General features: G+C 48.8%; 2 protein-coding genes across 5 annotated transcripts in view; one reads left to right on the top strand and one right to left on the bottom strand.

Annotated features, from left to right (window-relative positions):
* Positions 1–11,317, top strand: part of PTK2B (protein tyrosine kinase 2 beta) — a 68,606-nt gene extending 57,289 nt beyond the window's left edge. For all 4 annotated transcript variants that reach the window (XM_083856812.1, XM_083856811.1, XM_083856813.1 and 1 more), the window contains exons 25-31: positions 3,003–3,149; positions 4,491–4,526; positions 4,782–4,809; positions 6,351–6,397; positions 7,734–7,877; positions 10,548–10,628; positions 10,782–11,317. In XM_083856812.1, the coding sequence (XP_083712938.1) occupies positions 3,003–3,149; positions 4,491–4,526; positions 4,782–4,809; positions 6,351–6,397; positions 7,734–7,877; positions 10,548–10,628; positions 10,782–10,997 (699 nt within the window). In that variant the 3' untranslated portion in view covers positions 10,998–11,317. The remainder of the gene's footprint in view (positions 1–3,002; positions 3,150–4,490; positions 4,527–4,781; positions 4,810–6,350; positions 6,398–7,733; positions 7,878–10,547; positions 10,629–10,781) is intronic.
* Positions 11,318–14,913: 3,596 nt separating this feature from the next.
* On the bottom strand, positions 14,914–20,932 carry CHRNA2 (cholinergic receptor nicotinic alpha 2 subunit; the record flags this gene model as incomplete). The annotated part of the gene is given in 7 exon segments (XM_083856075.1): positions 14,914–15,039; positions 16,404–17,266; positions 17,269–17,364; positions 17,367–17,411; positions 17,414–17,481; positions 20,716–20,825; positions 20,894–20,932. Coding segments are annotated over 7 exon segments (1,338 nt in total). The 5' UTR covers positions 20,924–20,932.
* Between the last annotated feature and the right edge of the window lie 2,707 nt (positions 20,933–23,639).

The raw sequence follows: 23,639 nt of genomic DNA on the forward strand, positions 1-23,639 counted from the left end.
ACGAGGATTTTATTTTTTTTTTTTTTTGCATGTTTTCCTTGCATGTTTTTTTCCCATTTTCCATAATCCTGGAATTTTTTAATATTTTTTTTTTCGGTCGGGTGTTTTTTCCCCAAAAAATGAGTGTGGGATGAGGGGGGGTGGTTGTTGCTCCCTTGGAGATTTTTTTTTGGGGGGGGGGAATTCCCTCTTTTTTCCCTTTTCCCCCCTCTTTTTCCTTCTTTTTCCCCTTTTCTTCCTATTTTTATTTTCTTTTCCCCTTCTTTTTCCAGCTCTCTCTTTTTCTGTCTTTTCCCTCCTTTTTTCCCTCCTTTTTTCCCTCTTTTTTCCCTCTTTTTCCCCCTCTTTTTTCCCCTCTTTTCCCTCTTTTTTTTCCCTCTTTTTTCCCTCTTTTCCCCCTCTTTTCCCCCTCTTTTTCCCCTCTTTTTCCCCTCCTTTTTCCCTCTTTTTTCCCTCCTTTTTCCCTTTTTCCCTCCTTTTCCCCTCTTTTCCCCCTCTTTTCCCCCTCTTTTTTCCCTCTTTTTTCCCTCTTTTTTCCCTCCTTTTTCCCTCTTTTTTTCCCCTCTTTTTCCCCTCTTTTCCCCCTCTTTTTCCCCTCTTTTTTCCCTCTTTTTTCCCCTCTTTTTTCCCTCTTTTTTCCCTCTTTTTTCCCCTCTTTTTCCCCTCTTTTTCCCCTCTTTTTCCCCTCTTTTTCCCCTCTTTTTTCCCCTCTTTTTTCCCCTCTTTTTTCCCTCTTTTTTCCCCTCTTTTTCCCTCTTTTTCCCCTCTTTTTCCCCTCTTTTTTCCCCTCTTTTTTCCCCTCTTTTTTCCCTCTTTTTTCCCCTCTTTTTCCCCTCTTTTTCCCCTCTTTTTCCCCTCTTTTTCCCCTCTTTTTTCCCCTCTTTTTCCCCTCTTTTTTCCCCTCTTTTTTCCCTCTTTTTTCCCTCTTTTTTCCCCTCTTTTTCCCCTCTTTTTCCCCTCTTTTCCCCCTCTTTTTCCCCTCTTTTTTTTCCCTCTTTTTCCCCTCTTTTTCCCCTCTTTTTCCCTCTTTTTCCCCTCTTTTTTCCCTCTTTTTTCCCCTCTTTTTCCCCCCCTTTTCCCCCCTTTTTCCCCCCTGTTTCCCCCTGTTTCCTCCTTTTTCTCCCCTTTTCTCCCCTTTTCTCCCCTTTTCTCCCCTTTTCCTCTCCTTTTCCCCTCCTTTTCCTCCTTATCCTCCTTTTTCCTCCTTTTTCCTCCTTTTCCCCCCTTTTTTTCTCCTTTTATTTCCCCCCTTTTTTCCCCCTTTTTTCTCCTTTTTCTTCCCTTTTTTTCCCCACTTTATCCCCATTTCTCCCCTTTAATCTCCTTTCCCCCTTTATCCTCCTTTTTCCTCCTTTTTCCAACCCCTCCCTGACCCTTTCCACTTTTCCCTTTTCCCTTTTTCCCTGCCCCTCCCGGTGTATAATTTATTATTTTTATCCCCCAGGATGAGGATTTCCAGCGGCCGCGCAGCCGGGGGGAGCCGACCCCTCCCTGACCCTTTGCCCTTTTCCCTTTTCCCCTTTCCCCACTTTATTCCCATTTCTCCCCTTTTTTCTCCTTTATCCCTTTTATCTCCTTTCCCCCTTTTTCTCCCTTTTTCCTCCTTTTCCCCCCTTTTTCCTCTTTTTCTCCTTTTTTCTCTTTTACCCCTTTTTTCCTCTTTATCCCAAACTTTCCCCTTTTTCTCCCCTTTTTCTCCCCTTTTACTCTCCTTTTCCCCCTCATTTTTCTCTTTTTTTCTCTCTGTTTTCTCTCCATTTTCTCTCCTTTTTCCTCCTTTATCCCTTTTATCCCTTTTATCTCCTTCTCCCCCCTTTATCCTCCTTTTTCCTCCTTTTTCCAAGCCCTCCCTGCCCTTTTTCCCTTTTCCCTTTTCCCCTTTTCCCTTTTCCCCTTTTCCCTTTTCCCCTTTTCCCTTTTCCCTTTTCCTTTTTCCCTGCCCCTCCCTGTGTATGATTTTTATTTTTCCCCCAGGATGAGGATTTCCATCGGCCACACAGCCGGGAGGAACCGACCCCTCCCTGACCCTTTTCCCAAATCCCAAATCCCAAATCCCTTTTCCCTTTTCCGAAATCCCCCCTGACCCTCCTGGTGTATTTTTCCCCCCCAGGATGATGATTTCCAGCGGAAAGGATTTTCTCATTTATCCTCATTTATCCTCCTTTTCTCATTTTCCCCCCTTTTTTTTCTTTTTCTCTTTTTTCCCCCCTTTTTTCCCACTCTACCCCTATTTCTCCCCTTTTTTCTCTTTTCTCCCTTTTATCTCCTTTTTCCGCTTTATCCCCCTTTCCCCTCCTTTTTTCCCCCCTTTTCCATCCCATCCTCACAACCACCCTCCCAACCCCACCCCAAAATTACAGATATTCCTGTTCCCCCCTAAATCAACCCCTCCCTGACCCTTTTTCCCAATCCCTCCTGCCAATCCTGTTGTGTTTTTGGGGTCCCCAGGATGAGGATTTCCAGCGGCCGCGGAGCCGGGAGGAGGCCACCCCTCCCAGGATATAATTATATAATAATAAATATAAATAATATAAAAATAATATATAAATAATAATAAATCTAAAAATAATATAATTTAATATTTTTATCCCCCAGGAGGAGGATTTCCAGCGGCCGCGGAGCCGGGAGGAGGCCACTCCTCCCAGGATATAATTATATAATAATAAATATAAATAATATATAAATAATAATAAATATAAAAATAATATAATTTATTATTTTATCCCCCAGGATGAGGATTTCCAGCGGCCGCGCAGCCGGGAGGAGGCCACCCCTCCCAGGATATAATTATATAATAATAAATATAAATAATATATAAATAATAATAAATATAAAAATAATATAATTTATTATTTTTATCCCCCAGGAGGAGGATTTCCAGCGGCCGCGGAGCCGGGAGGAGCCGACCCCTCCCAGGATATAATTATATAATAATAAATATAAATAATATATAAATAATAATAAATCTAAAAATAATATAATTTATTATTTTTATCCCCCAGGATGAGGATTTCCAGCGGCCGCGCAGCCGGGAGGAGGCGCAGGCGCTGCTGGAGCTGGAGCGGCTGCGGGTGGAACAGGCCATGGAGCGGCAGCACCGGGAGATGCTGGAGGACCAGCAGTGGCTCAGGAAGGAGGTTCAGAGCCTGGTGAGAATCACAGCAAATCTTGGAATTTTTATTTATTTTTTATTTGGTTTATATTTGGATTTTATTGATTTTTATTAATTTTTTTAATTAATTTTTAATTAGTTTTTTAAATGTTATTTCCATTATTTTTTTTTATTTTTTATTTTTATTTTTATTCTATTTTTGTTAATTTTTATTTTAATTTAATTTTATCTAATTTTATTTATTTATTTTAATTTTAAAAAAATTTTAAATTTATTTTTATTTATTTATTTATATTTATTGTATATAATTTTTTATTTTAATTTAATTTTATCTAATTTTATTTATTTATTTTAATTTTAAAAAAATTTTAAATTTATTTTTATTTATTTATTTATATTTATTGTATATAATTTTTTATTTTAATTTAATTTTATCTAATTTTATTTATTTATTTTAATTAAAAAAAAATTTAAATTTATTTTTATTTATTTATTTATATTTATTGTATATAATTTTTTATTTTAATTTAATTTTATCTAATTTTATTTATTTATTTTAATCTTAAAAATTTTTTAAATTTATTTTTTTATTTATTTATATTTATTGTATATAATTTTTTATTTTTATTTAATTTTATCTAATTTTATTTATTTATTTTAATTTTAAATTTATTTTAAATTTATTTTCTTTAATTTATTTATATTTATAGTATATAATTTTTTTATTTATTTTTATTTAATTTTTATTTTTAAACTTATTTTTATTTAATATTTGTTTCTTTTTATTTATTTATATTTACTTATATTTATTTATATCTATTTTCTATTTATTTTCATTTATTATTACTTTTTTAAATTAATTTTATTTATTTTTATTTATTTTTGTTTTAATTTCTTATTACTTTTTTATTGTTGTTTAATTTTATTTCTTTTTTATTTAATTTTATAATTATTTTTATTTATTTATATTTAATTTTCTATTATTTTTATTTTCATTTATTTATTTATATTTATTTATATTTATTTTAATTTAATTTTTATTATATTTTTTATCATTTTTTATTTTTTATTTCTTTTTGTGATATTTATTTAAGTTTTATTTATTTAATTTAATTTTATTTATTTTTCATTATTTTTATTTATTCTTATTTAGTTTTTATTTACTTTTATTTAAATTTTTATTACTTTTTTATTGTTATTTAATTTTATTTCTTTTTATTTAATTTTTTTCCCCATTTCCCCCCATTTTCCCCAATTCCCTCGGTTTTCCCCATTTTCCCTCCTTTTTTCCCCCATTTTTTCCCATTTTTCCCCATTTTTCCTGTTTTCCCCTATTTTTTTTCCCAATTTTCCCTGTTTTTCCCCTTGTTTTTTCCAGGATCCCAAAGTTTTCCTGACGAACACCATTCCCCCGGTGAGCCAATCCCCCAAATCCCTGAAAAATCCATCATTTTGGGAATTTTTTTTTTTTAAACATCCCTCTCCCCTCATTCCCTGACCAATATCAATTTATTGATTATTTGGGAAAAATTTTAATCCAGAAAACGGGAAATATTGATTTGGGGGGAGGGGGGTTTGGATCCCGGAATATTCCGGGAGGGAATTCCGACTCCTCCATCCCGGATTTTGGGGTCAAGAATTCCCAATTTTTATTTTTTTTTCCTGGCAGCTGCTCCCGGAGAAGGAGACGGATTACAGTGAGTTCCTGGAATTCCCAACCCCGGGAATTCTCCTGGAATTCCCAACCCCGGGAATTAATTCCCAGCCCTGGAAGTTTGGGAATGTTTCTCTTGGGATGGTCCAGGAGTGAAAAATCCCACATTGCTGAGAACGAGGGTGTGGGATTGGGATTGGGATTGGGATCGGGATTGGGAATGGGAATAGGAATGGGATTGGGGTTGAGATTGGGATCAGATTTGGGATCCCAATTGGAATTGGGATTGGAATTTGAATTGGGATCGGGTGTGGGATTGGGAATGGGAATGGGAATGGAATTGGGATTGGAATTGGAATTTGGCTTGAAATCGGGATTGAGATGGGGAATGGGATCGGGATTGGGAATGGGATTGGGATTGGGAATGGGGTGTGGGATTGGGATTGGGAATTGGGAAAGGATTGGAATTGGAAGTGGGATTGGAATTGGAATTGGGATGGGATTGGAATTCAGATTGGAATTGGGACTGGGATTGGGAATGGGACTGGGATGGGGATTGGGATTGGGGATTGGGGATTGGGATTAGGATTGGAATTGGGTGTGGGATTGGAAATGGGATTGGGATTGAGATTGGAATTGGGATCGGGATGGGATCAGGATTGGGATTGAGATGGAGCAGGATTGGATTGGAATTGGGACTGGGATTGGGAATGGGATTGAGATGGGAATGCGATTGGGATAGGACTGGGATTGGGATTGAGAAGGGGATTGGGATTGGGATGGGAATGGGATTGGGAATGGGATTGGAATTGAAACTGGGATTGGGAATGGGAATGGGTGTGGGATTAGGATTGGGACGGGGATTGGGATTGGGACTGGGAATGAGATTGGAATTAGGATTGGGACTGGGAATGGGAATGGGATTGGGAATAGAATTGGGAATGGGTATAGGATTGGAATTGAAATTGAGATTGCGATTGGAATTGGGATCAGGATTGGAATTGGAATTGGGACTAGGATTGGGATTGGAAATGGAATTGGGATTAGAATTGGGATTGGGAGTGGGAGTGGCAGTGGGAATGGGATTAGGATTGGGATTGCAATTGGGATTGGGAATGGGAATGGGATTGGAATTGGAATGGGGTGTGGGATTGGGATTGGTATTGGGATTGGAATTGGGATTGGGAATGGGACTGGGTGTGGGATTGGGATTAAAATTGGGATTGGGAATGGGATTGGGATTGGAATCGGAATTGGGATTGGGAATGGGATTAGGATTGGGAATGGCTGTGGAATTGGGATTGGGAATGGGATGGGGATTGGGGCTGAGATGGGGATTGGAATTGGAACTGGGATTAGAATTGGGATCAGGATTGGGATTTGGATTGGGATGGAGCAGGATAAGATTGAGATTGGGATCAGAATTGGGATTGGGATCAGGACTAGAATTAGGATTGGGATTAGGATCCTGTGGGAATCTGGGACAGGGGCCGGGGGAGGTCGGGGAGGGGGACGTGGCGCAGATCTCGGGATTCCGCGGCATTCCCACATTCCCGGAATGTTTTTCCCTCCCTTTTCCCTCAGCTCAATTCACGGGGCCTCCCCAGAAACCTCCCAGACTTGGGGCTCAGGTAAGACCCGGGATGGCTCCAGATCCTCCTTTTCCACCTCTGGAATTGGGAATTTTCCACCTCCAGCTCCGGAGGGGCCCAGCGGGATCGGGATCGGGGCTGGGAACTGGGTGGGGCTTCCCAAAAAAATTCCAGAATGGTTTGAGGTGGGAAAGGGACCTTGAGGATCATTCCAGGGAAACCTCCCACTCTCCCGGGGTGATCCAAGAATTCCTTGGGTGTCCCAGGGGATTTTCTGGGAATTCCAGCCCCGAGCTCCCCTTTCCCAGTGGGAATTCCATTCCCCCTTGATCCCAAATCCCAAATCCCAGCTCTCCTTTCCCTCTGGAAAAGGCTCCCAGGATTCCCTGGATCCTTCCCTGATCCAGCTGGACATTCCCAGCTCTCCCAGCCCGGGATTGGATCCAGCCCCATCCCAACTCCTCCTCTCCGGGAAGGAATTTTGGGAATTCCCTGGGAATTGGGGACTCCAGGAAGGGTTTTCCATCCCCAAATTCCATAAAAACCCCTCGGGATGGATCCTGAGTGTCCTCGATCCCGGAATCCTGGAATGGTTTGGGGTTGGGGAAGGATCCCAAACTCCTCCTTCAATCCCATTCCATGGGCTGGGAATTCCCCCAATCCCAGGTTGCTCCAAGCCCCGTCCCAACCTTTCCCTGGGCACTTCCAGGGGTGGGAACAGCACAACCTCTGTCGGCCTTTCCCTGTTTTCCCTGGGATCCATCCTGATCCCATCCTATCCCTGAGATTACATCCTGATCCCTCCCCTATCCCTGTTTTTCCCTGGGATCCATCCTGATCCCTCCCTTATTCCTGTTTTTCCTTGGAATTCCATCCTGATCCCTTCCCATCCCAGTTTTTCCCCTGTTTTCCATCCTGATCCCATTTTTTCCCCGGGATCCATCCCAATTCCCTGTTTTTTCCCCTGTTATCCATCCTGATCCCAGTTTTTCCCCAAGATCCATCTTGATTCCCTTTTTTTTCCCTGGGTTCCATCCTGATCCCTTCCTATCCCTGTTTTTCCTCGGAATTCCATCCTGATCCCCGTTTTTCCCTGGGATCCATCCCAATTCCCTGTTTTTCCCCTGTTATCCATCCTGATCCCTGTTTTTCCCCAGGATTCCATCCTGACCCCTCCCCTATCCCTGTTTTTCCTCAAAATTCCATCCTGATCCCATCATATCCCTGGGATCCACCCTGATCCCTGTTTTTCCTCAGAATTCCATCCTGGTCCCTTCCCATCCCAGTTTTTTCCCTGTTATCCATCCTGATCCCTATTTTCCCTTGGAATTCCATCCCAATTCCCTGTTTTTCCCCCATTTTTCCCTGTCCCCAGCCCATCCACCCGGCGCCCACGGCGCGCCTGGACCGCTCGGAGGACGCGGTGTACGGGAACGTCACGGAGCTGGTGCGGGCCGTGCTGCAGCTCAAGAACCAGATCAGCCTGGTGCCCCCCGAGGGATACATCCTGGAGGTCAAGGTCGGGAAAACGGGATCCCTGGAATTCTCTGGGAGGCGGGAGAGGGAGGTGGGGGTGGTGGGGAAGGGCCTCAGCCCTGGGGTTCTTCTTGGGGTGGGGTTGGGTCTGTGGGAGGGAGGAATTCACAGATTTTTGGGTGTTTTGTTGGGTCTGTGATCAGTGGGAGCGATCCCAGAATTCCCTGATCTTCTGATGGATCCAATCCCAGCATTCACAGCTCCTCCATTGGATCAATGGATAAGTGGTGGGAGAAATCCCAGAATTCCCTGATTTTCTGTTGGATCCAATCCCAGAATTCCCTGATCTTCTGTTGGATCCAATCCCAGCATTCCCTGCTCCTCCATTGGATCAATGGCGGGAGCAATCCCAGCATTCCTTGCTCCTCTATTGGATCAATGGCGGGAGCAATCCCAGCATTCCTTGCTCCTCTATTGGATCAATGGCGGGAGCAATCCCAGCATTCCTTGCTCCTCCATTGGATCAATGGCGGGAGCAATCCCAGCATTCCCAGCTCCTCCATTGGATCAATGGCAGGAGCAATCCCAGCATTCCCAGCTCCTCTATTGGATCCTTGTCCCAACAGTTGGAGATTCTCCCACCCCTCCCCTCTCCCACATGGAATCCTCCCCAAACATTCCCACTGGGAATTCTGCTGGATCCACCCCTGGATCCATCCTTGGGAACCACCCCTGGGATCCACCCCTGGATCCACCCCCAGATCCACCCCTGGATCCACCCCCAGATCAATCCCTGGATCCATTCTTGGGATCCATCCCCGGATCCATCCTTGGATCCATCCCTCACTCCACCCCTTGGGATCCATCCCTTAATCCACTCATTGATCCATCTCTGGCTCTACCCCCTGGGATCCAGCCCCGAATCCTTCCCAGCTCCATCCCTGGATCCATCCCTCAATCCACCCATGGATCAATCCCTGGGATCCATCCCTGGCTCCATCCCCGGTTCCATTCCCAGATCCATCTCTGGCTCCATCCCTGGAATCCATCCCTGGAATCCATCCCTGGCCCCATCCCCAGATCCATCCCTTGAATCTATCCCTTGAATCCACCCCCAGATCCATCCCTCAATCCACCCATGGATCCATCCCTGGGATTCATCCCTGGATCGACTCCTGTATCAATCCCTGAATCCACCCCTGGGATCCATCTCTGGCTTCACCCCTTGGGATCCATCCCTCAATCCATCCCCAGATCCATCCCTTGGATCCACCCCTGGGATCCATCCCTCAATCCACCCATGGATCCACCCCTGGGATCCACCCCTGGGATCCATCCCTCAATCCACCCATGGATCCACCCCTGGGATCCATCCCTGGATCCACCCCCGGATCCATCCCTGGCTCCATCCCTGGATCCATCCCCAGATCCACCCATGGATCCATCCCTGGGCTCCATCCCTGGGATCCATCCCTCAATCCACCCCTGGGATCCATCCCCAGATCCATCCCTTGGAATCCATCCCTGGATCCATCCCCGGTTCCGTTCCCGGATCCATCTCTGGCTCCACCCCTGGGATCCATCCCTGGGATCCATCCCTTGAATCCATCCCTGGATCCATCCCCAGATCCATCCCTTGAATCCATCCCTTGGATCCACCCCTGGGATCCATCCCTCAATCCAACCCTGGATCCACCCCGGGATCCATCCCTCAATCCACCCATGGATCCATCGCCAGCTCCATCCTGGATCCATCCTTGGGATCCATCCCTCAATCCACCCATGGATCCACCCCTTGGGCTCCACCCCTTGGGCTCCACCCCTTGGGCTCCATCCCTGGGATCCATCCCTGGGATCCATCCATGGATCTATCCCTCAATCCACCCCTTGGGATCCACCCTTGGATCCATTCCCTCAATCCACCCCTGGGATCCATCTCTGGATCCATCTCTAGCTCTATCCCTGGCTCCACCCCTGGATCAATCCCTCAATCCACCCCTTGGAATCCATCTCTGGCTCCACCCCTGGATCCATTCCTCAATCCACCCCTGGATCCATTTCTCAATCCACTCATGGATCCATCTTTGGATCCATCCCTAGAACCAGCCCTTGGGATCCATCCCTGGCTCCACCCCTGGGGATCCATCCCTCAATCCACTCATGGATCCATCCCTAGAACCACCCCTTGGGAATCCATCCCTGGATCCATCCCTGGATCTACTCCTGTATCAATCCCTGAATCCACCCCTGGGATCCATCTCTGGCTCCACCCTTGGGATCCATCCCTCAATCCACCCATGGATCCATCCCTGGATCCATCCCTAGAACCAGCCCTTGGGATCCATTCCCTGGCTCCACCCCTGGGGATCCATCCCTCAATCCATCCCCAGATCCATCCCTTGGATCCACCCCTGGAACCCATCCCTCAATCCACCCCCCGATCCATCCCTGGATCCATCCTGGCTCCATCCCTGGGATCCATCCCTCAATCCATCCCCGGATCCATCCCTTGGATCCACCCCTGGAACCAGCCCTTGGGATCCATTCCCTGGCTCCACCCCTGGAATTCATCCCTCAATCCACCCCCCGATCCATCCCTGGATCAATCCTGGCTCCATCCCTGGGATCCATCCCTCAATCCACCCCTTGGGATCCATCCCTGGCTCCACCCCTGATCTCCATCCCAACCCTTTTTCCTTTCCCCTCCCCTCAGAACATCGGTCTTTCCCTCCGGAAACTCATCGGGAGCGTCGACGAGATCCTTCCCAGCCTCCCATCCTCCTCCCACACCGAGGTAAAAACCGGCAACTCCTGGAATTTGGGAGGTCACATCCCACCCCAAAATTCCCAAAAAACCCCCAAAAATTCCCAAAAAACCCCCAAAAAATTCCCAAAAAACCCCCCAAATTCCCAAAAAACCCCCAAATTCCCTTCTTCTCCCTCCCAGATCGAGGGGACGGAGAAACTGCTCAACAAAGACTTGGCCAACCTCATCAGCAAGATGCGCCTGGCCCAGCAGAATTCCGGCACCTCCCTGAGCTCGGAATTCCAGCGCCAGATGCTGACGGCTTCCCACGCCCTGGCCGTGGACGCCAAGAACCTCCTGGACGCCGTGGACCAGGCCAAGCTCCAGGCCAACCTGGCCAAGCCATGCCCGGAATAACGGGGAAGAAAAAAAAAGAGAAAAAATTCCCGGATCCGATTTTTTTCCCGCTTTTTTTTGTTTCTTTCTGTCTCTTTTCCCGCTCATTTTGTTCTGTTCAGTGTCTCGTTGCTCTTCGGAAAACGGGAGAAGGTTTTTTTAATTTTCCTGGATGAGAGGAGGAGGAGGAGGGAGGGGAGATCCAGCCCCCCGTGAGGATCCGCGGGCGGCACGGCGGGAATAGGGTTTGTGGATTTCGGGAGAGATGGAATTATTCCCACCGGAAAAGCGTTTTCCTCGCACTTTTTGTATAGGAGAGATTTATTTAAGGATTTTTTTTGTGGGGGAGCGGGAGCTGATCCCGGGACTGATCGTGGAGCTGATCCTGGAGCCTGCGGGAGCCGATCCCAGAGCTGATCCCAGAGCTGATCCCAGAGCCTGCGGGATCTGCTCCTGGAGCTGATCCCGGAGCTGATCCCAGAGCCAATCCCGGAACCTGCAGGATCTGATCCCAGAGTTGATTCCAGAGCCTGAAGGATCTGATCCCAGAGCTGATCCCAGAGCTGATCCCGGAGCCTGCAGGATCCGATCCCACAGCCTGTGGGATCTGATCCCGGAGCTGATCCCAGAGCCGATCCCAGAGCCTGTGGGATCTGATCCCGGAGCCAATCCTAGAGCCTGTGGGATCTGATCCCAGAGCTGATCCCAGAGCTGATCCCAGAGCTGATCCCAGAGCTGATCCTGGAGCCGATCCCAGAGCCTGTGGGATCTGATCCTGGACCTGATCCCAGGGCCACTCCCAGGGCTGATCCCAGAGCTGATCCCAGAACCTGCAGGATCTGATCCCAGAGCTCATCCCAGGACTGATCCCGGAGCCTGCGGGACCCAATCCCAGAGTCACTCCCGGAGCCTGCGGGATCTGATCCCAGAGCTGATCCCGGGGCCAGTCCTGGAGCTCCTCCTGCAGCCTGTGGGATCTGCTCCTGGAGCTGATCCCGGAGCCAATCCTGGAGCCTGTGGGATTCGATCCCAGAGCTGATCCCACAGCCCTGTGGGATCCAATCTCGGAGTGGCTCTTAGAGCCAATCCCAGAGCTGATCCCAGAGCCTGAGGGATCCAATCCCAGAGCTGATCCCAGAGCCTGAGGGATCTGATCCCAGAGCTGATCCCAGAGCCGGCAGGATCCAATCCCAGAGTTGCTCCTGGACTCTGTGGGATCCAATCCCGGAGCCAATCCAGGGGCCAATCCCAGAACCTGCAGGATCCAGGGATGGATTTTCCCCCAGGGATCACGGCCTCGGTGGGATCCAGGATCCCACAACCCTGGAGAGCGAACGGCGCCTCTTCCAGCTGCGTAATTCCCGATTTTTGGTGTGAAATCCGCGGCTCCGTCGGGTTCGCGATTCCGGTTTCCCCAGCGTTTATTTTTCCCGCAGTTTTTCCCAGATTTTGGGGTTTTTTATTTTATTTTTTTTTTCCGGCTCAGATAAACCTTGTGCCAAATCCTGCCCGTGGAGTGTCGTTCTTGTCGCCGTCCCCCTGGAATTCCCTTGGGAATAGGGATGGTCCCGGAATTTTTTGGGAATTGGGATCAGGGAGTTTTTCCCTCTGGAATTCCCTGGGAGGAGGGCGGAGCCGGGTGGGATCGGGATCTGCTCCCAGGGAATGAGGAGGAAGTTTATGGGATATTGGGAATAATTCCTGCCTGGAAAGTGTTTTCCAGCTCTGGACTTCCCCATTCCTGGATGGATACAAACCCCTGGCCCTGTTAATTCCATTAATTCCGTTAATTCTGTTAATTCTTTTAATTCCATTAATTCCGTTAATTCTTTTAATTCCATTAATTCCTTTAATTCCACTCCAGAAAGCACAAAAAAACCTTCCCCGAAATCTTCCAGGAAAAAAAAAAAAAACAGAACAGGGAAAAAAATTCCCGGTGTTTGAGAAATTCCCAGAGTTTGGGGAAAAGGGAGCAGGGATTCCCAGGGAGGATTTGGGAAAGCTGGGAATAAAAATCTGGATTGGAAAAGGTGTTGGAGACAGGAGATTTGGGATCTGGGATGGATCCAGGAGCGCAGATTCCCGATGATTCTGGAGATCCCGGGATCCCTGGGCAGGGTTTTCCCCATTTCCAGGTGGGATGTTCCCATTTCCCACCCCAGATCCGATTATGGGATTGTGGGATCATGGGATTGTGGGATCATGTCCATGTCCCTTCTGCACTGTCCCATAACTTCCTGGGATGGTGGGATCATGGGATTATGGGATCATGGGATTATGGGATTGTGGGATTATGGGATCATGTCCATGTCCCTTCTGCACGCACCATCTGAAGTGTTATCCCTGTCCCACAATTTCCTGGGATTGTGGGATTATGGGATCATGTCCATGTCCCTTCAGCACGGACCATCTGAAGTGTTATCCCTGTCGCACAATTTCCTGCGATTGTAGGATTTTGGGATTATGGGATCATGGGATCATGTCCATCCTCCTTCAGCACAGACCGTCCAAAGCGTTATCCCTGTCCCAAAATTTCCTGGGATTGTGGGATTATGGGATCATGTCCATGTCCCTTCTGCATCAACCATCTGAAGTATTATCCCTGTCCCACAATTTCCTGGGATTATGGGATCATGGGATTATGGGATCATGTCTGTCTCCCTTCTGCACGGACCATCCACAGCGTTATCCCTGTCCCACAATTTCCTGGGATTGTGGGATTATGGGATTATGGGATCATGGGATCATGTCCATCCTCCTTCTGCACAGACTGTCCAAAGCGTTATCCCTGTCCCACAGTTTCCTGGGACTATGGGATTATGGGATTATGGGATTATGGGATCATGTCTGTCTCCCTTCTGCACGGACCATCCACAGTGTTATCCCTGCCCCACAATTTCCTGGGATTGTGGGATTATGGGATCATGGGATTATGGGATCATGTCCATATCCTTTCAACACAAGGGTTATCCCCTGTCCCACAATTTCCTGGGATCGTGGGATCATGGGATTATGGGATTATGGGATTATAGGATCACGTCCATGTCCCTTCTGCACGGACCATCCACAGCGTTATCCCTGTCCCACAATTTCCTGGGATTGTGGGATGGTGGGATCATGGGATTATGAGAACCACCTCCTGGGACTGTAGGATCATGGGATTGTGGGGTCCTTTGGGATTGTGGGGTCCTTTGGGATTGTGGGGTCCTTTGGGATTGTGGGATCATGGGATTGTGGGGTCCTTTGGGACTGTGGGATCATGGGATTGTGGGATCATGGGACTGTGGGATCATGGGATTGTGGGGTCCTTTGGGATTGTGGGATCATGGGATTGTGGGATCCTTTGGGATTGTGGGATCCTTTGGGATTGTGGGATCATTGGATTGTGGGATCCTTTGGGACTGTGGGATCATGGGATTGTGGGATCCTTTGGGATTGTGGGATCATGGGATTGTGGGATCCTTTGGGATTGTGGGGTCCTTTGGGATTGTGGGATCATGGGATTGTGGGATCCTTTGGGACTGTGGGATCCTTTGGGATTGTGGGGTCCTTTGGGATTGTGGGATCATGGGATTGTGGGGTCCTTTGGGATTGTGGGGTCCTTTGGGATTGTGGCATCATGGGATTGTGGGGTCCTTTGGGATTGTGGAGTCCTTTGGGATTGTGGGATCGTGGGAGGATTGTGGGATCCTTTGGGATTGTGGGGTCCTTTGGGACTGTGGGGTCTTTTGGGACTGTGGGATCATGGGATTGTGGGGTCCTTTGGGATCCTTTGGGATTGTGGGGTCTTTTGGGATCGTGGGGTCCGTTGGGATTGTGGGATCATGGAATTGTGGGATCATGGGATTGTGGGATCCTTTGGGATGGGGTTACCGCCAATTCCGGCCTCATTCCCGACGTGATCCCGACCAGATCCCGGCTGGATCCTGGCCGGATCCTAAATCATCCCGGCCAGGTACGGGGGCAGGAAGAGCCCGGCGGTGCCCAACAGGCAAACGATGATGAAGATCCACAGGAAGATCCGGTCGATCACCATGGCCACGTATTTCCAGTCCTCCTTCACCTGCCGGGCGGGAAAAGGGGCGATGGATCCATCGGGAATTTCCCTTTTCCTGGGAATCTCCTCATGGAGGTTCCTGGGAATCTGATGGGCGGTCTCAGGGTGAGGGGTTTGGGGAAATTTTGGGGTTTTTTGGGAAATTTCTGGGGATTTTTTTTTGGAAATTCTGGGAATTTTTTTTTGGGAAATTCTGGGGATTTTTTTGGGAAATTCTGGGGATTTTTTTTTTTTTTAATTCTGGGGGGTTTTTTGGGAATTTCTGGAATGTGCGGGTGTGGGGGTCTCCAGGGCAGAGCTGATTCCACCCCGAGGGTTTTTTCCAAAATTTTTTTTGGGAAAAGCAGGTCCTGAGGGATTTGGGACATTCCCAAAGCCGAGGGGAGCTGAGGGGAGCCTGGGCTGACCCCGCAGACCGGGAATGGCCCTGGAGGTGGGAGATGGATCCCGGATCTTCTGCCTGGGTTTGGGGAATCAAACCTGGGTCCCAGAACTGACCATTCCCAATTTTGGATCCTTGGGAATCAAACCTGGATCCCAGAAATGCCCTTCCCAATTTTGGATTTTCCAGACCCACCCACAGACCCCAAAACTTCCCAATTTTGGGATCTCAGGAATCAAACCTGGATCCTAAAACTGCCCTTCCCAATTTTGGATTTTCCAGACCCACCCACAGATCCCAGAACTTCCCATTCCCATTTTGGGATCTCCAGACCCACCCACAGATCCCAGAACTTCCCATTCCCAATTTTGGGATCTCCAGACCCACCCACAGATCCCAGAACTGACCATTCCCATTTTTGGGATCTCCAGACCCACCCACAGATCCCAGAACTGACCATTCCCATTTTTGGGATCTCCAGACCCACCCACGGATCCCAGAACTGACCATTCCCATTTTAGGGATCTCCAGACCCACCCACGGATCCCGGAACTTCCCATTCCCAATTTTGGGATCTCCAGACCCACCCACGGATCCCGGAACTTCCCATTCCCAATTTTGGGATCTCCAGACCCACCCACAGATCCCAGAACTTCCCATTCCCGATTTTGGGATCTCCAGACCCACCCACGGATCCCAGAACTTCCCATTCCCAACTTTGGGATCTCCAGACCCACCCACAGATCCCAGAACTTCCCATTCCCATTTTGGGATCTCCAGACCCACCCATGGATCCCAGAACTTCCCATTCCCAATTTTGGGATCTCCAGACCCACCCACAGATCCCAGAACTTCCCATTCCCATTTTTGGGATCTCCAGACCCACCCACAGATCCCAGAACTTCCCATTCCCAACTTTGGGATCTCCAGACCCACCCACAGATCCCAGCACTTCCCATTCCCGATTTTGGGCTCTCCCGGCACTCACGGAGGAGTCGGCGTCCTCGGCGCGCAGGTGGTCGGCGATGTACTGCACCCCTTCCAGGGCCTTCAGGATCCTGGGGGACAACCCCAAACCCCGCCCCGACCCTTCCTCATCCTCCTCATCCTCCTCATCCTCCTTGGACGATCCACACGGTGCCGACCCCCCGTAACGGAACCGCCTTTCCCGGGATTCCGCGGGATTTCCGGAAAACCTCTTCTCCTCTTCCTCTTCTTCCTCCTCTTCCTCCTCTCTCCTCCTTTGCTGCTCCTCTTCCCACTTGTCATCCACGTCGGTCTCCAGCCAACACCGCGACGCGCTCAGCCTCTCCCCGACCGGCCGGCACCGCGTCCCCGGCTCCTCCTCCCGGCACGGCGGCGACGCCAACGGCCTCCTCATGAACAACCTCGGCGGCAGGAAATCCAAAAACAGGCTCCGCACCCAGCCGGGCATGGCGTGCGTGCCGGGCGAGCGGTGGTGCACGTTGAGCACGAAGACGGTGATGACGATGGAGAGCGTGACGAAGATGATGGTGAAGAGCAGGTACTCGCCGATCAGCGGGATGACCAGCGAGGTGGAGGGGATGATCTCGGTGATGAGCAGCAGGAAGACGGTCAGCGAGAGCAGCACGGAGATGCAGAGCGTGATCTTCTCGCCGCAGCCCGAGGGCAGGTAGAAGACCAGGACGGTGAGGCAGGAGATGAGCAGGCAGGGGATGATGAGGTTGATGGTGTAGAAGAGCGGCAGGCGGCGGATGACGAAGTAGAAGGTGATGTCGGGGTAGATCTCGGTGCAGCAGTCGTACTTCTTGGAGTTGTAGGTGCCGGCGGCGTCGACGATGGCCCACTCGCCGCTCTCCCAGTAGTCTTGAGGTCCACGTGGTGCTCCATGTTCTCCAGGTCGATCTTGGCCTTGTCGTAGCTCCAGGAGCCGAATTTCATCTTGCAGCTCTGCTGGTCGAAGGGAAGAAGGTGACGTCGATGCTGCAGGAGCTCTTGTAGATGGCCGGCGGCACCAGGTCACCGTGCCGTCCCACGAGAGCCGCGCCTTCGTCATGTGCGTCACCGCGAACTCCCCGTCGGCACTGGAGGGGGGAAAATGGGGAAGGGTGGGGATGGGTAAACAGGGAATGGTGAGGATTTATCCCCCAGGAATGGGGTTGGGGGGGTGGGAGTATTGGGATGGGATATTGGGATGGAGATGGGATATTGATATTGGGATGGGATATTGGGATCGAATATTGATGTTGGGATATTGATATTGGGATGGGATATCGGCATGGATGGGATATTGGGATGGGATATTGATATTGGGATTGGATTTTGATATTGGGATGGAATACAGGATTAGGGTGGGATAGGATTGGGGTTGGGACTGGGATGGGATCAGTGGGATGAGATGGGATTGGATGGAATCGCATTGGGATGGGATTGAGATTGGATAGGATTGGATGGGATATTGGGATGGGATATTGGGATGGGATATTGGGATGGGATGGAGATGCCGTCCCACGAGAGACGCGCCTTTGTCATGTGCGTCACTGTGAACTCGCCGTCGGCACTGGACAGGGGGAAAATGGGGAAGGATTTATCCCCCGGGAATGGGGTTGGGGTTGGGGGTGGAATGGGATAATTGGGATGAGATATTGGGATGGGATATTGGGATGGGATATTGGGATGGGATATTGGGATGGGATGGGATGGAGATGCCGTCCCACAAGAGCCGCGCCTTCGTCATGTGCGTCACCGCGAACTCCCCGTCGGCACTGGAGGGGGGAAAATGGGGAAGGGTGGGGATGGGTAAACAGGGAATGGTGAGGATTTATCCCCCAGGAATGGGGTTGGGGGGTGGGATGGGATATTGGGATGGGATATTGGGATGGAGATGGGATATTGATATTGGGATGGGATATTGGGATCGAATATTGATGTTGGGATATTGATATTGGGATGGGATATCGGCATGGGATGGGATATTGGGATGGGATATTGATATTGGGATTGGATGTTGATATTGGGATGTGAATATAGGATTAGGGTGGGATAGGATTGGGGTTGGGACTGGGATGGGATCAGTGGGATGAGATGGGATTGGATGGAATCGCATTGGGATGGGATTGAGATTGGATAGGATTGGGATGGGATATTGGGATGGGATATTGGGATGGGATATTGGGATGGGATATCAGCATGGGATGGGATATTGGAATGGGATATTGGGATGGGATATTGGGATGGAGATGCCGTCCCACGAGAGACGCGCCTTCGTCATGTGCGTCACCGCGAACTCACCGTCGGCGCTGCGGGAAAATGGGGAAGGGTTTATCCCCCGGGAATGGGGTTGGGGTTGGGGGGTGGGATGGGATAATTGGGATGGGATGATGGGATGGGATGGCATGTTGGGATGGGATGGGATATTGGGATGAGATGGGAGATTGGAATGGGATGGGATTGGATGGGAACACAGGATTAGGGTGGGACGGGACTGGGGTTGGGGTTGGGATTGGAGTTGAGATTGAGATTGGAGTTGGGATTGAAATTGGAGTTTGGGATTGGAATTGGGATAGGATGAAGATGGGATGGGATTGAAATGGCGATTGGGATTGGATGGGTTGGGATTGGGATGGGATATTGATATTGGGATGGGATATTGGGATGGGATGGGATGAAGATGCCGTCCCACGAGAGACGCGCCTTCGTCATGTGCGTCACCGCGAACTCGCCATCGGCACTGGACAGGGGGAAAATGGGGAAGGGTTCATCCCCCAGGAATGGGGTTGGGGTTGGGGGGTGGGATGGGATAATTGGCATGGGATATTGGGATGGGATGGGATATTGGGATGGGATATTGATATTGGGATGGGATAATGATATTGGGATGGGATGATGGGATGAGATGTTGGGATGGGATATTGATATTGGGATAGGATATTGGGAAGGGATATTAATATTGGGATGGGATATTGAGATTGGGATGGGATATTGGGATGGGATTGGGATAATGGGATGGGATTGGATGGGGTGGGAATGCAGGATTGGGGTGGGATGGGATTGGGGTTGGGGTTGGGATGGGATGGAGCAGGATTGGGGCGGGATGAGATTGGGATTGGAGTTGACGTTGGGACTGGAGATGGGGCTGGGACTGGGATGGGATCAGTGGGATGAGATGGGATTTGGACTGGATGGAATCGCATTGGGACGGGATGGGATTGGGATTGAAATTGAAATCGGGATTGGGATTGAAATTGGGATTGGATGGGGTGGGATGGGATATTGGGATGGGATAGAGATGCCATGGGAGCACAGCCGTGCCTTGGTCATGTGCGTCACCACAAATCCCCATCGGTGCTGGGGCGGAAAAACAGGGAATGGTGGGGATGGGAAAATGGGGAAGGAGATGGATTGGGATATTGGGATATTGGGATGGGATATTGAGACTTGATGGGATTTGGGTTGGAGATGGGACTGGGATGGAGCAGGATTGGGATGGGATGAGATTGGGATTGGGATTGGATGGGATGGGATCGGATGAAGCTGGGATGGGATTGGGATTGCAGTTGGGAATGCACGATTGGGGTGGGATGGAATTGGGGTCGGGACTGGGATGGGAATGCAGGATTGGGATGGGATGGGATTGGGGTTGGGATTGGATGGGATGGGATAATGGGATGGGATGGGAATGCAGGATTGGGATTGGGATGGGATTTGGGTTGGGATGGGATGGAGCAGGATTGGGATGGGATGGGACAGAATGGCATTGGGGTTGGGGTCGGATTGGGATGGGATCAGTGGGATGAGCTGGGACTGGGATTGGAGTGGGATAATGGGATGGGATAGGGATTGGATAGGGATGGGATGGGATATTGGGATGGGAATGCAGGATTGGGATTGGGATTGGGATGGGATTTGGGTTGAGATTGGGATGGGATGGAGCAGGATTGGGATGGGATGGCATAGGATGGCATTGGGATCGGGGTCGGATTGGGATGGGATCAGTGGGATGAGATGGGATTGGGATTGGGATTGGAATGGGATAATGGGATGGGATGGGATCAGTGGGACGGGATTGGGGATTGAGATTGGGATTGGGATTGGGATTGGATAGGGTGTGATCAGATGAACACGGGATGGGATGGGAACACAGGATTGGGGCGGGATGGGATTGCGTTGCGGTTGGGACTCGGATGGGACAAAGGGATGAGACATTGGGACGGGATATTGGGATGAGACATTGGGATGAGACATTGGGATGGGACAAAGGGATGAGACATTGGGACGGGATATTGGGAATCAGGGAAGGGATTTTGGGAATCCCTCACTTGTTGTAGAGCACCAGATCCGGGATCCAGATCATCTCGGAGGGGACGCGGATGGAGGTGACGTTGTCGTACTCGGCCGGGTCCCAGCGCAGTTTGTAGTCGCTCCATTCCTGCCGGGACAAATCCATGGAAACAACATTCCCAAATCCCGATCCCCGCCATCGGGAACGGCTCCTACCTGCTTCAGCCACACGTTGGTGGTCATCATCTGGTTCTTCTCATCCTAAAAAATTGGGGGGAAAAAATAAAATGGGATGAGCCGGGAGATCCTGAAGGATCGTCCTGAAATTCCGGGATCGGATCTGGGGGAATGAGGTTTTTTTCCTGGGATTTCTGGGCACAAAGGGGAATTTTCCTGGGATTTCTGGGCATGAGAGGGAATTTTCCTGGGATTTGTCGGCACGAGAGGGAATTTTCCTGGGATTTCTGGGCATGAGAGGGAATTTTCCTGGGATTTGTCGGCACGAGAGGGAATTTTCCTGGGATTTCTGGGCACGAGAGGGAATTTTCCTGGGATTTGTCGGCACGAGAGGAGATTTTCCTGGGATTTCTGGGCACGAGAGGGAATTTTCCTGGGATTTGTCGGCACGAGAGGAGATTTTCCTGGGATTTCTGGGCATGAGAGGGAATTTTCCTGGGATTTGTCGGCACGAGAGGAGATTTTCCTGGGATTTCTGGGCACGAGAGGGGAAAATGGGATACAGGGATGGGATGGTGGGATAAAGGGAGAAATGGATGTGGGATATGGGATATGGGATGGAGGGATAGTGGGATAAATGGATATGGGATAGAGAAATTGGGATCGAGGGATAAATGGATATTGGGATAGAGGGATAGAGCGAGAAATGGATATGGGATATCAGATTTAGGGGTGGGGGATAGTGGGGTAAATGGATATGGGATAGAGGGATATAGGGGTGGGGAATAGAGGGATAGGAGGACATGGGATAGGAGATACAGGGATAAATGGATATGGGTTATGGGATAGAGGGATTTAGGGATGGGGATAGGGGGATAAATGGATATGGGATAGAGAAATTGGGATAGGGGAGAGAGGGAGAAATGGATGTGGGATAGAGAGATTTAGGGGCAGGAGATAGTGGGATAAATGGATAGGGGATAGAGGGATTGGGATTGGGGATAAATGGATATTGGGATAGAGGGATAGAGTGAGAAATGGAATATCAAATTTATGAATGGAGGATAGTGGGATAAATGGATGTGGGATAGAGGGAGAAATGAATGTGGGATAGGGGATAGAGGAACGAGGACAGTGGGATAAATGGATATGGGATATCAGATTTAGGGATGGGGATAGTGGGATAGAGGGACAAATGGATATGGGACATGGGATAGAGAGATACAGGGATGGAGGGATAAATGGATAAAGGAATATGGGATAGGGGGAGAAATGGATATGGGATATGGGATAGAGGGATATAGGGGTGGGGGATAATGGGATAAATGGATATGGGATAGAGGGAGAAATGGATATGGGATATAGGGCTACATGGATATGGGCTAGAGGGATACAAGGATGAGGGAGAGGGATAAAGGGAGAAATGGATGTGGGATAGACAGATTTAGGGATGGAATAGGGGATAGAGGGACAAATGGATGTGGGTTAGAGGGATATGGGGTGAGGATAGAGGGAGAAATGGATGTGGGATATGGGATGGAGGGATAGTGGGATAAAGGGAGAAATGGATGTGGGATATGGGGTAGAGGGATGGAGGGATAGAGGGATAAATGGATGTGGGTTATGGGGTAGAGGGATGGGGATAGGGGATGGAGGGAGAAATGGATAAAGGGATATGGGATAGAGGGATTTAGGGGTGGGGGATAGTGGGATAAGTGGATATGGGATAGAGAAATTGGGACAGGGGATAAGGGGAGAAATGGATATTGGGATAGAGGGATAGAGCGAGAAATGGATATGGGATATCAGATTTAGGGATGGGGGATAGTGGGGTAAATGGATATGGGATAGAGGGATAGAAGGATTGGGATAGTGGGATAGAGGGAGAAATGGATATGGGATATGGGATAGTGGGATAAATGGATATGGGATAGAGAAATTGGGATCGAGGGATAAATGGATATTGGGATAGAGGGATAGAGCGAGAAATGGATATGGGATATCAGATTTAGGAATGAGGGATAGTGGGGTAAATGGGTATGGGATAGAGGGAGAAATGGATGTGGGATATGGGATAGGAGATAGAGGGATAGATGGATAAAGGTATATGGGATAGAGGGATTATTGGGATATGGAATATGGGATAGCGGGATATAGGGATGGGGATAGTGGGATAAAGGGATATGGGATAGAGGGATTGGGATAGGGAATAGAGGGATTGGGATAGGGGATAAGGGGAGAAATGGATGTGGGATAGAGGGATTTAGGGGTGGGAGATAGTGGGATAAATGGACATGGGATAAAGGGATAAATGGATATGGGATTGGGATAAGGGATAAGGGGCAAAATGGATGTGGGATAGAGGGATTTAGGGGTGGGAGATAGTGGGATAAATGGACTCATATTTCACGCTTTCAAACTTTTCCTTCTCACGAGTTCACCCATTCACTTGCACTCTTTCACCCCATTCACATTTCATTCTTTCACTCATTCAATTCACTTTGTCACCCACTTTTCACCCTTTCATTCATCTATGTCACCCTATCACCCTTTCATATTTCACTCTTTCACTCTTTCATTTTTCACCCCTTCACCCATTCATATTTCACATTTCACATTTCACTCTCCCATTCACCCTTTCACATTTCACATTTCACTCTTTCAAACTTTTATTTTTCTCTACTTTACCCATTCACATTTCACTCTCCCAATTTCAGTTTTTCACTCTTTCACCCATTCACAAGTTTCACTCTGTCACTCTTTCACCCTTTCATTCTTTCACCCA

This window comes from Zosterops lateralis (assembly GCF_965231275.1).
Source record: "Zosterops lateralis genome assembly, chromosome: 3".
Lineage (NCBI taxonomy): Eukaryota > Metazoa > Chordata > Aves > Passeriformes > Zosteropidae > Zosterops > Zosterops lateralis.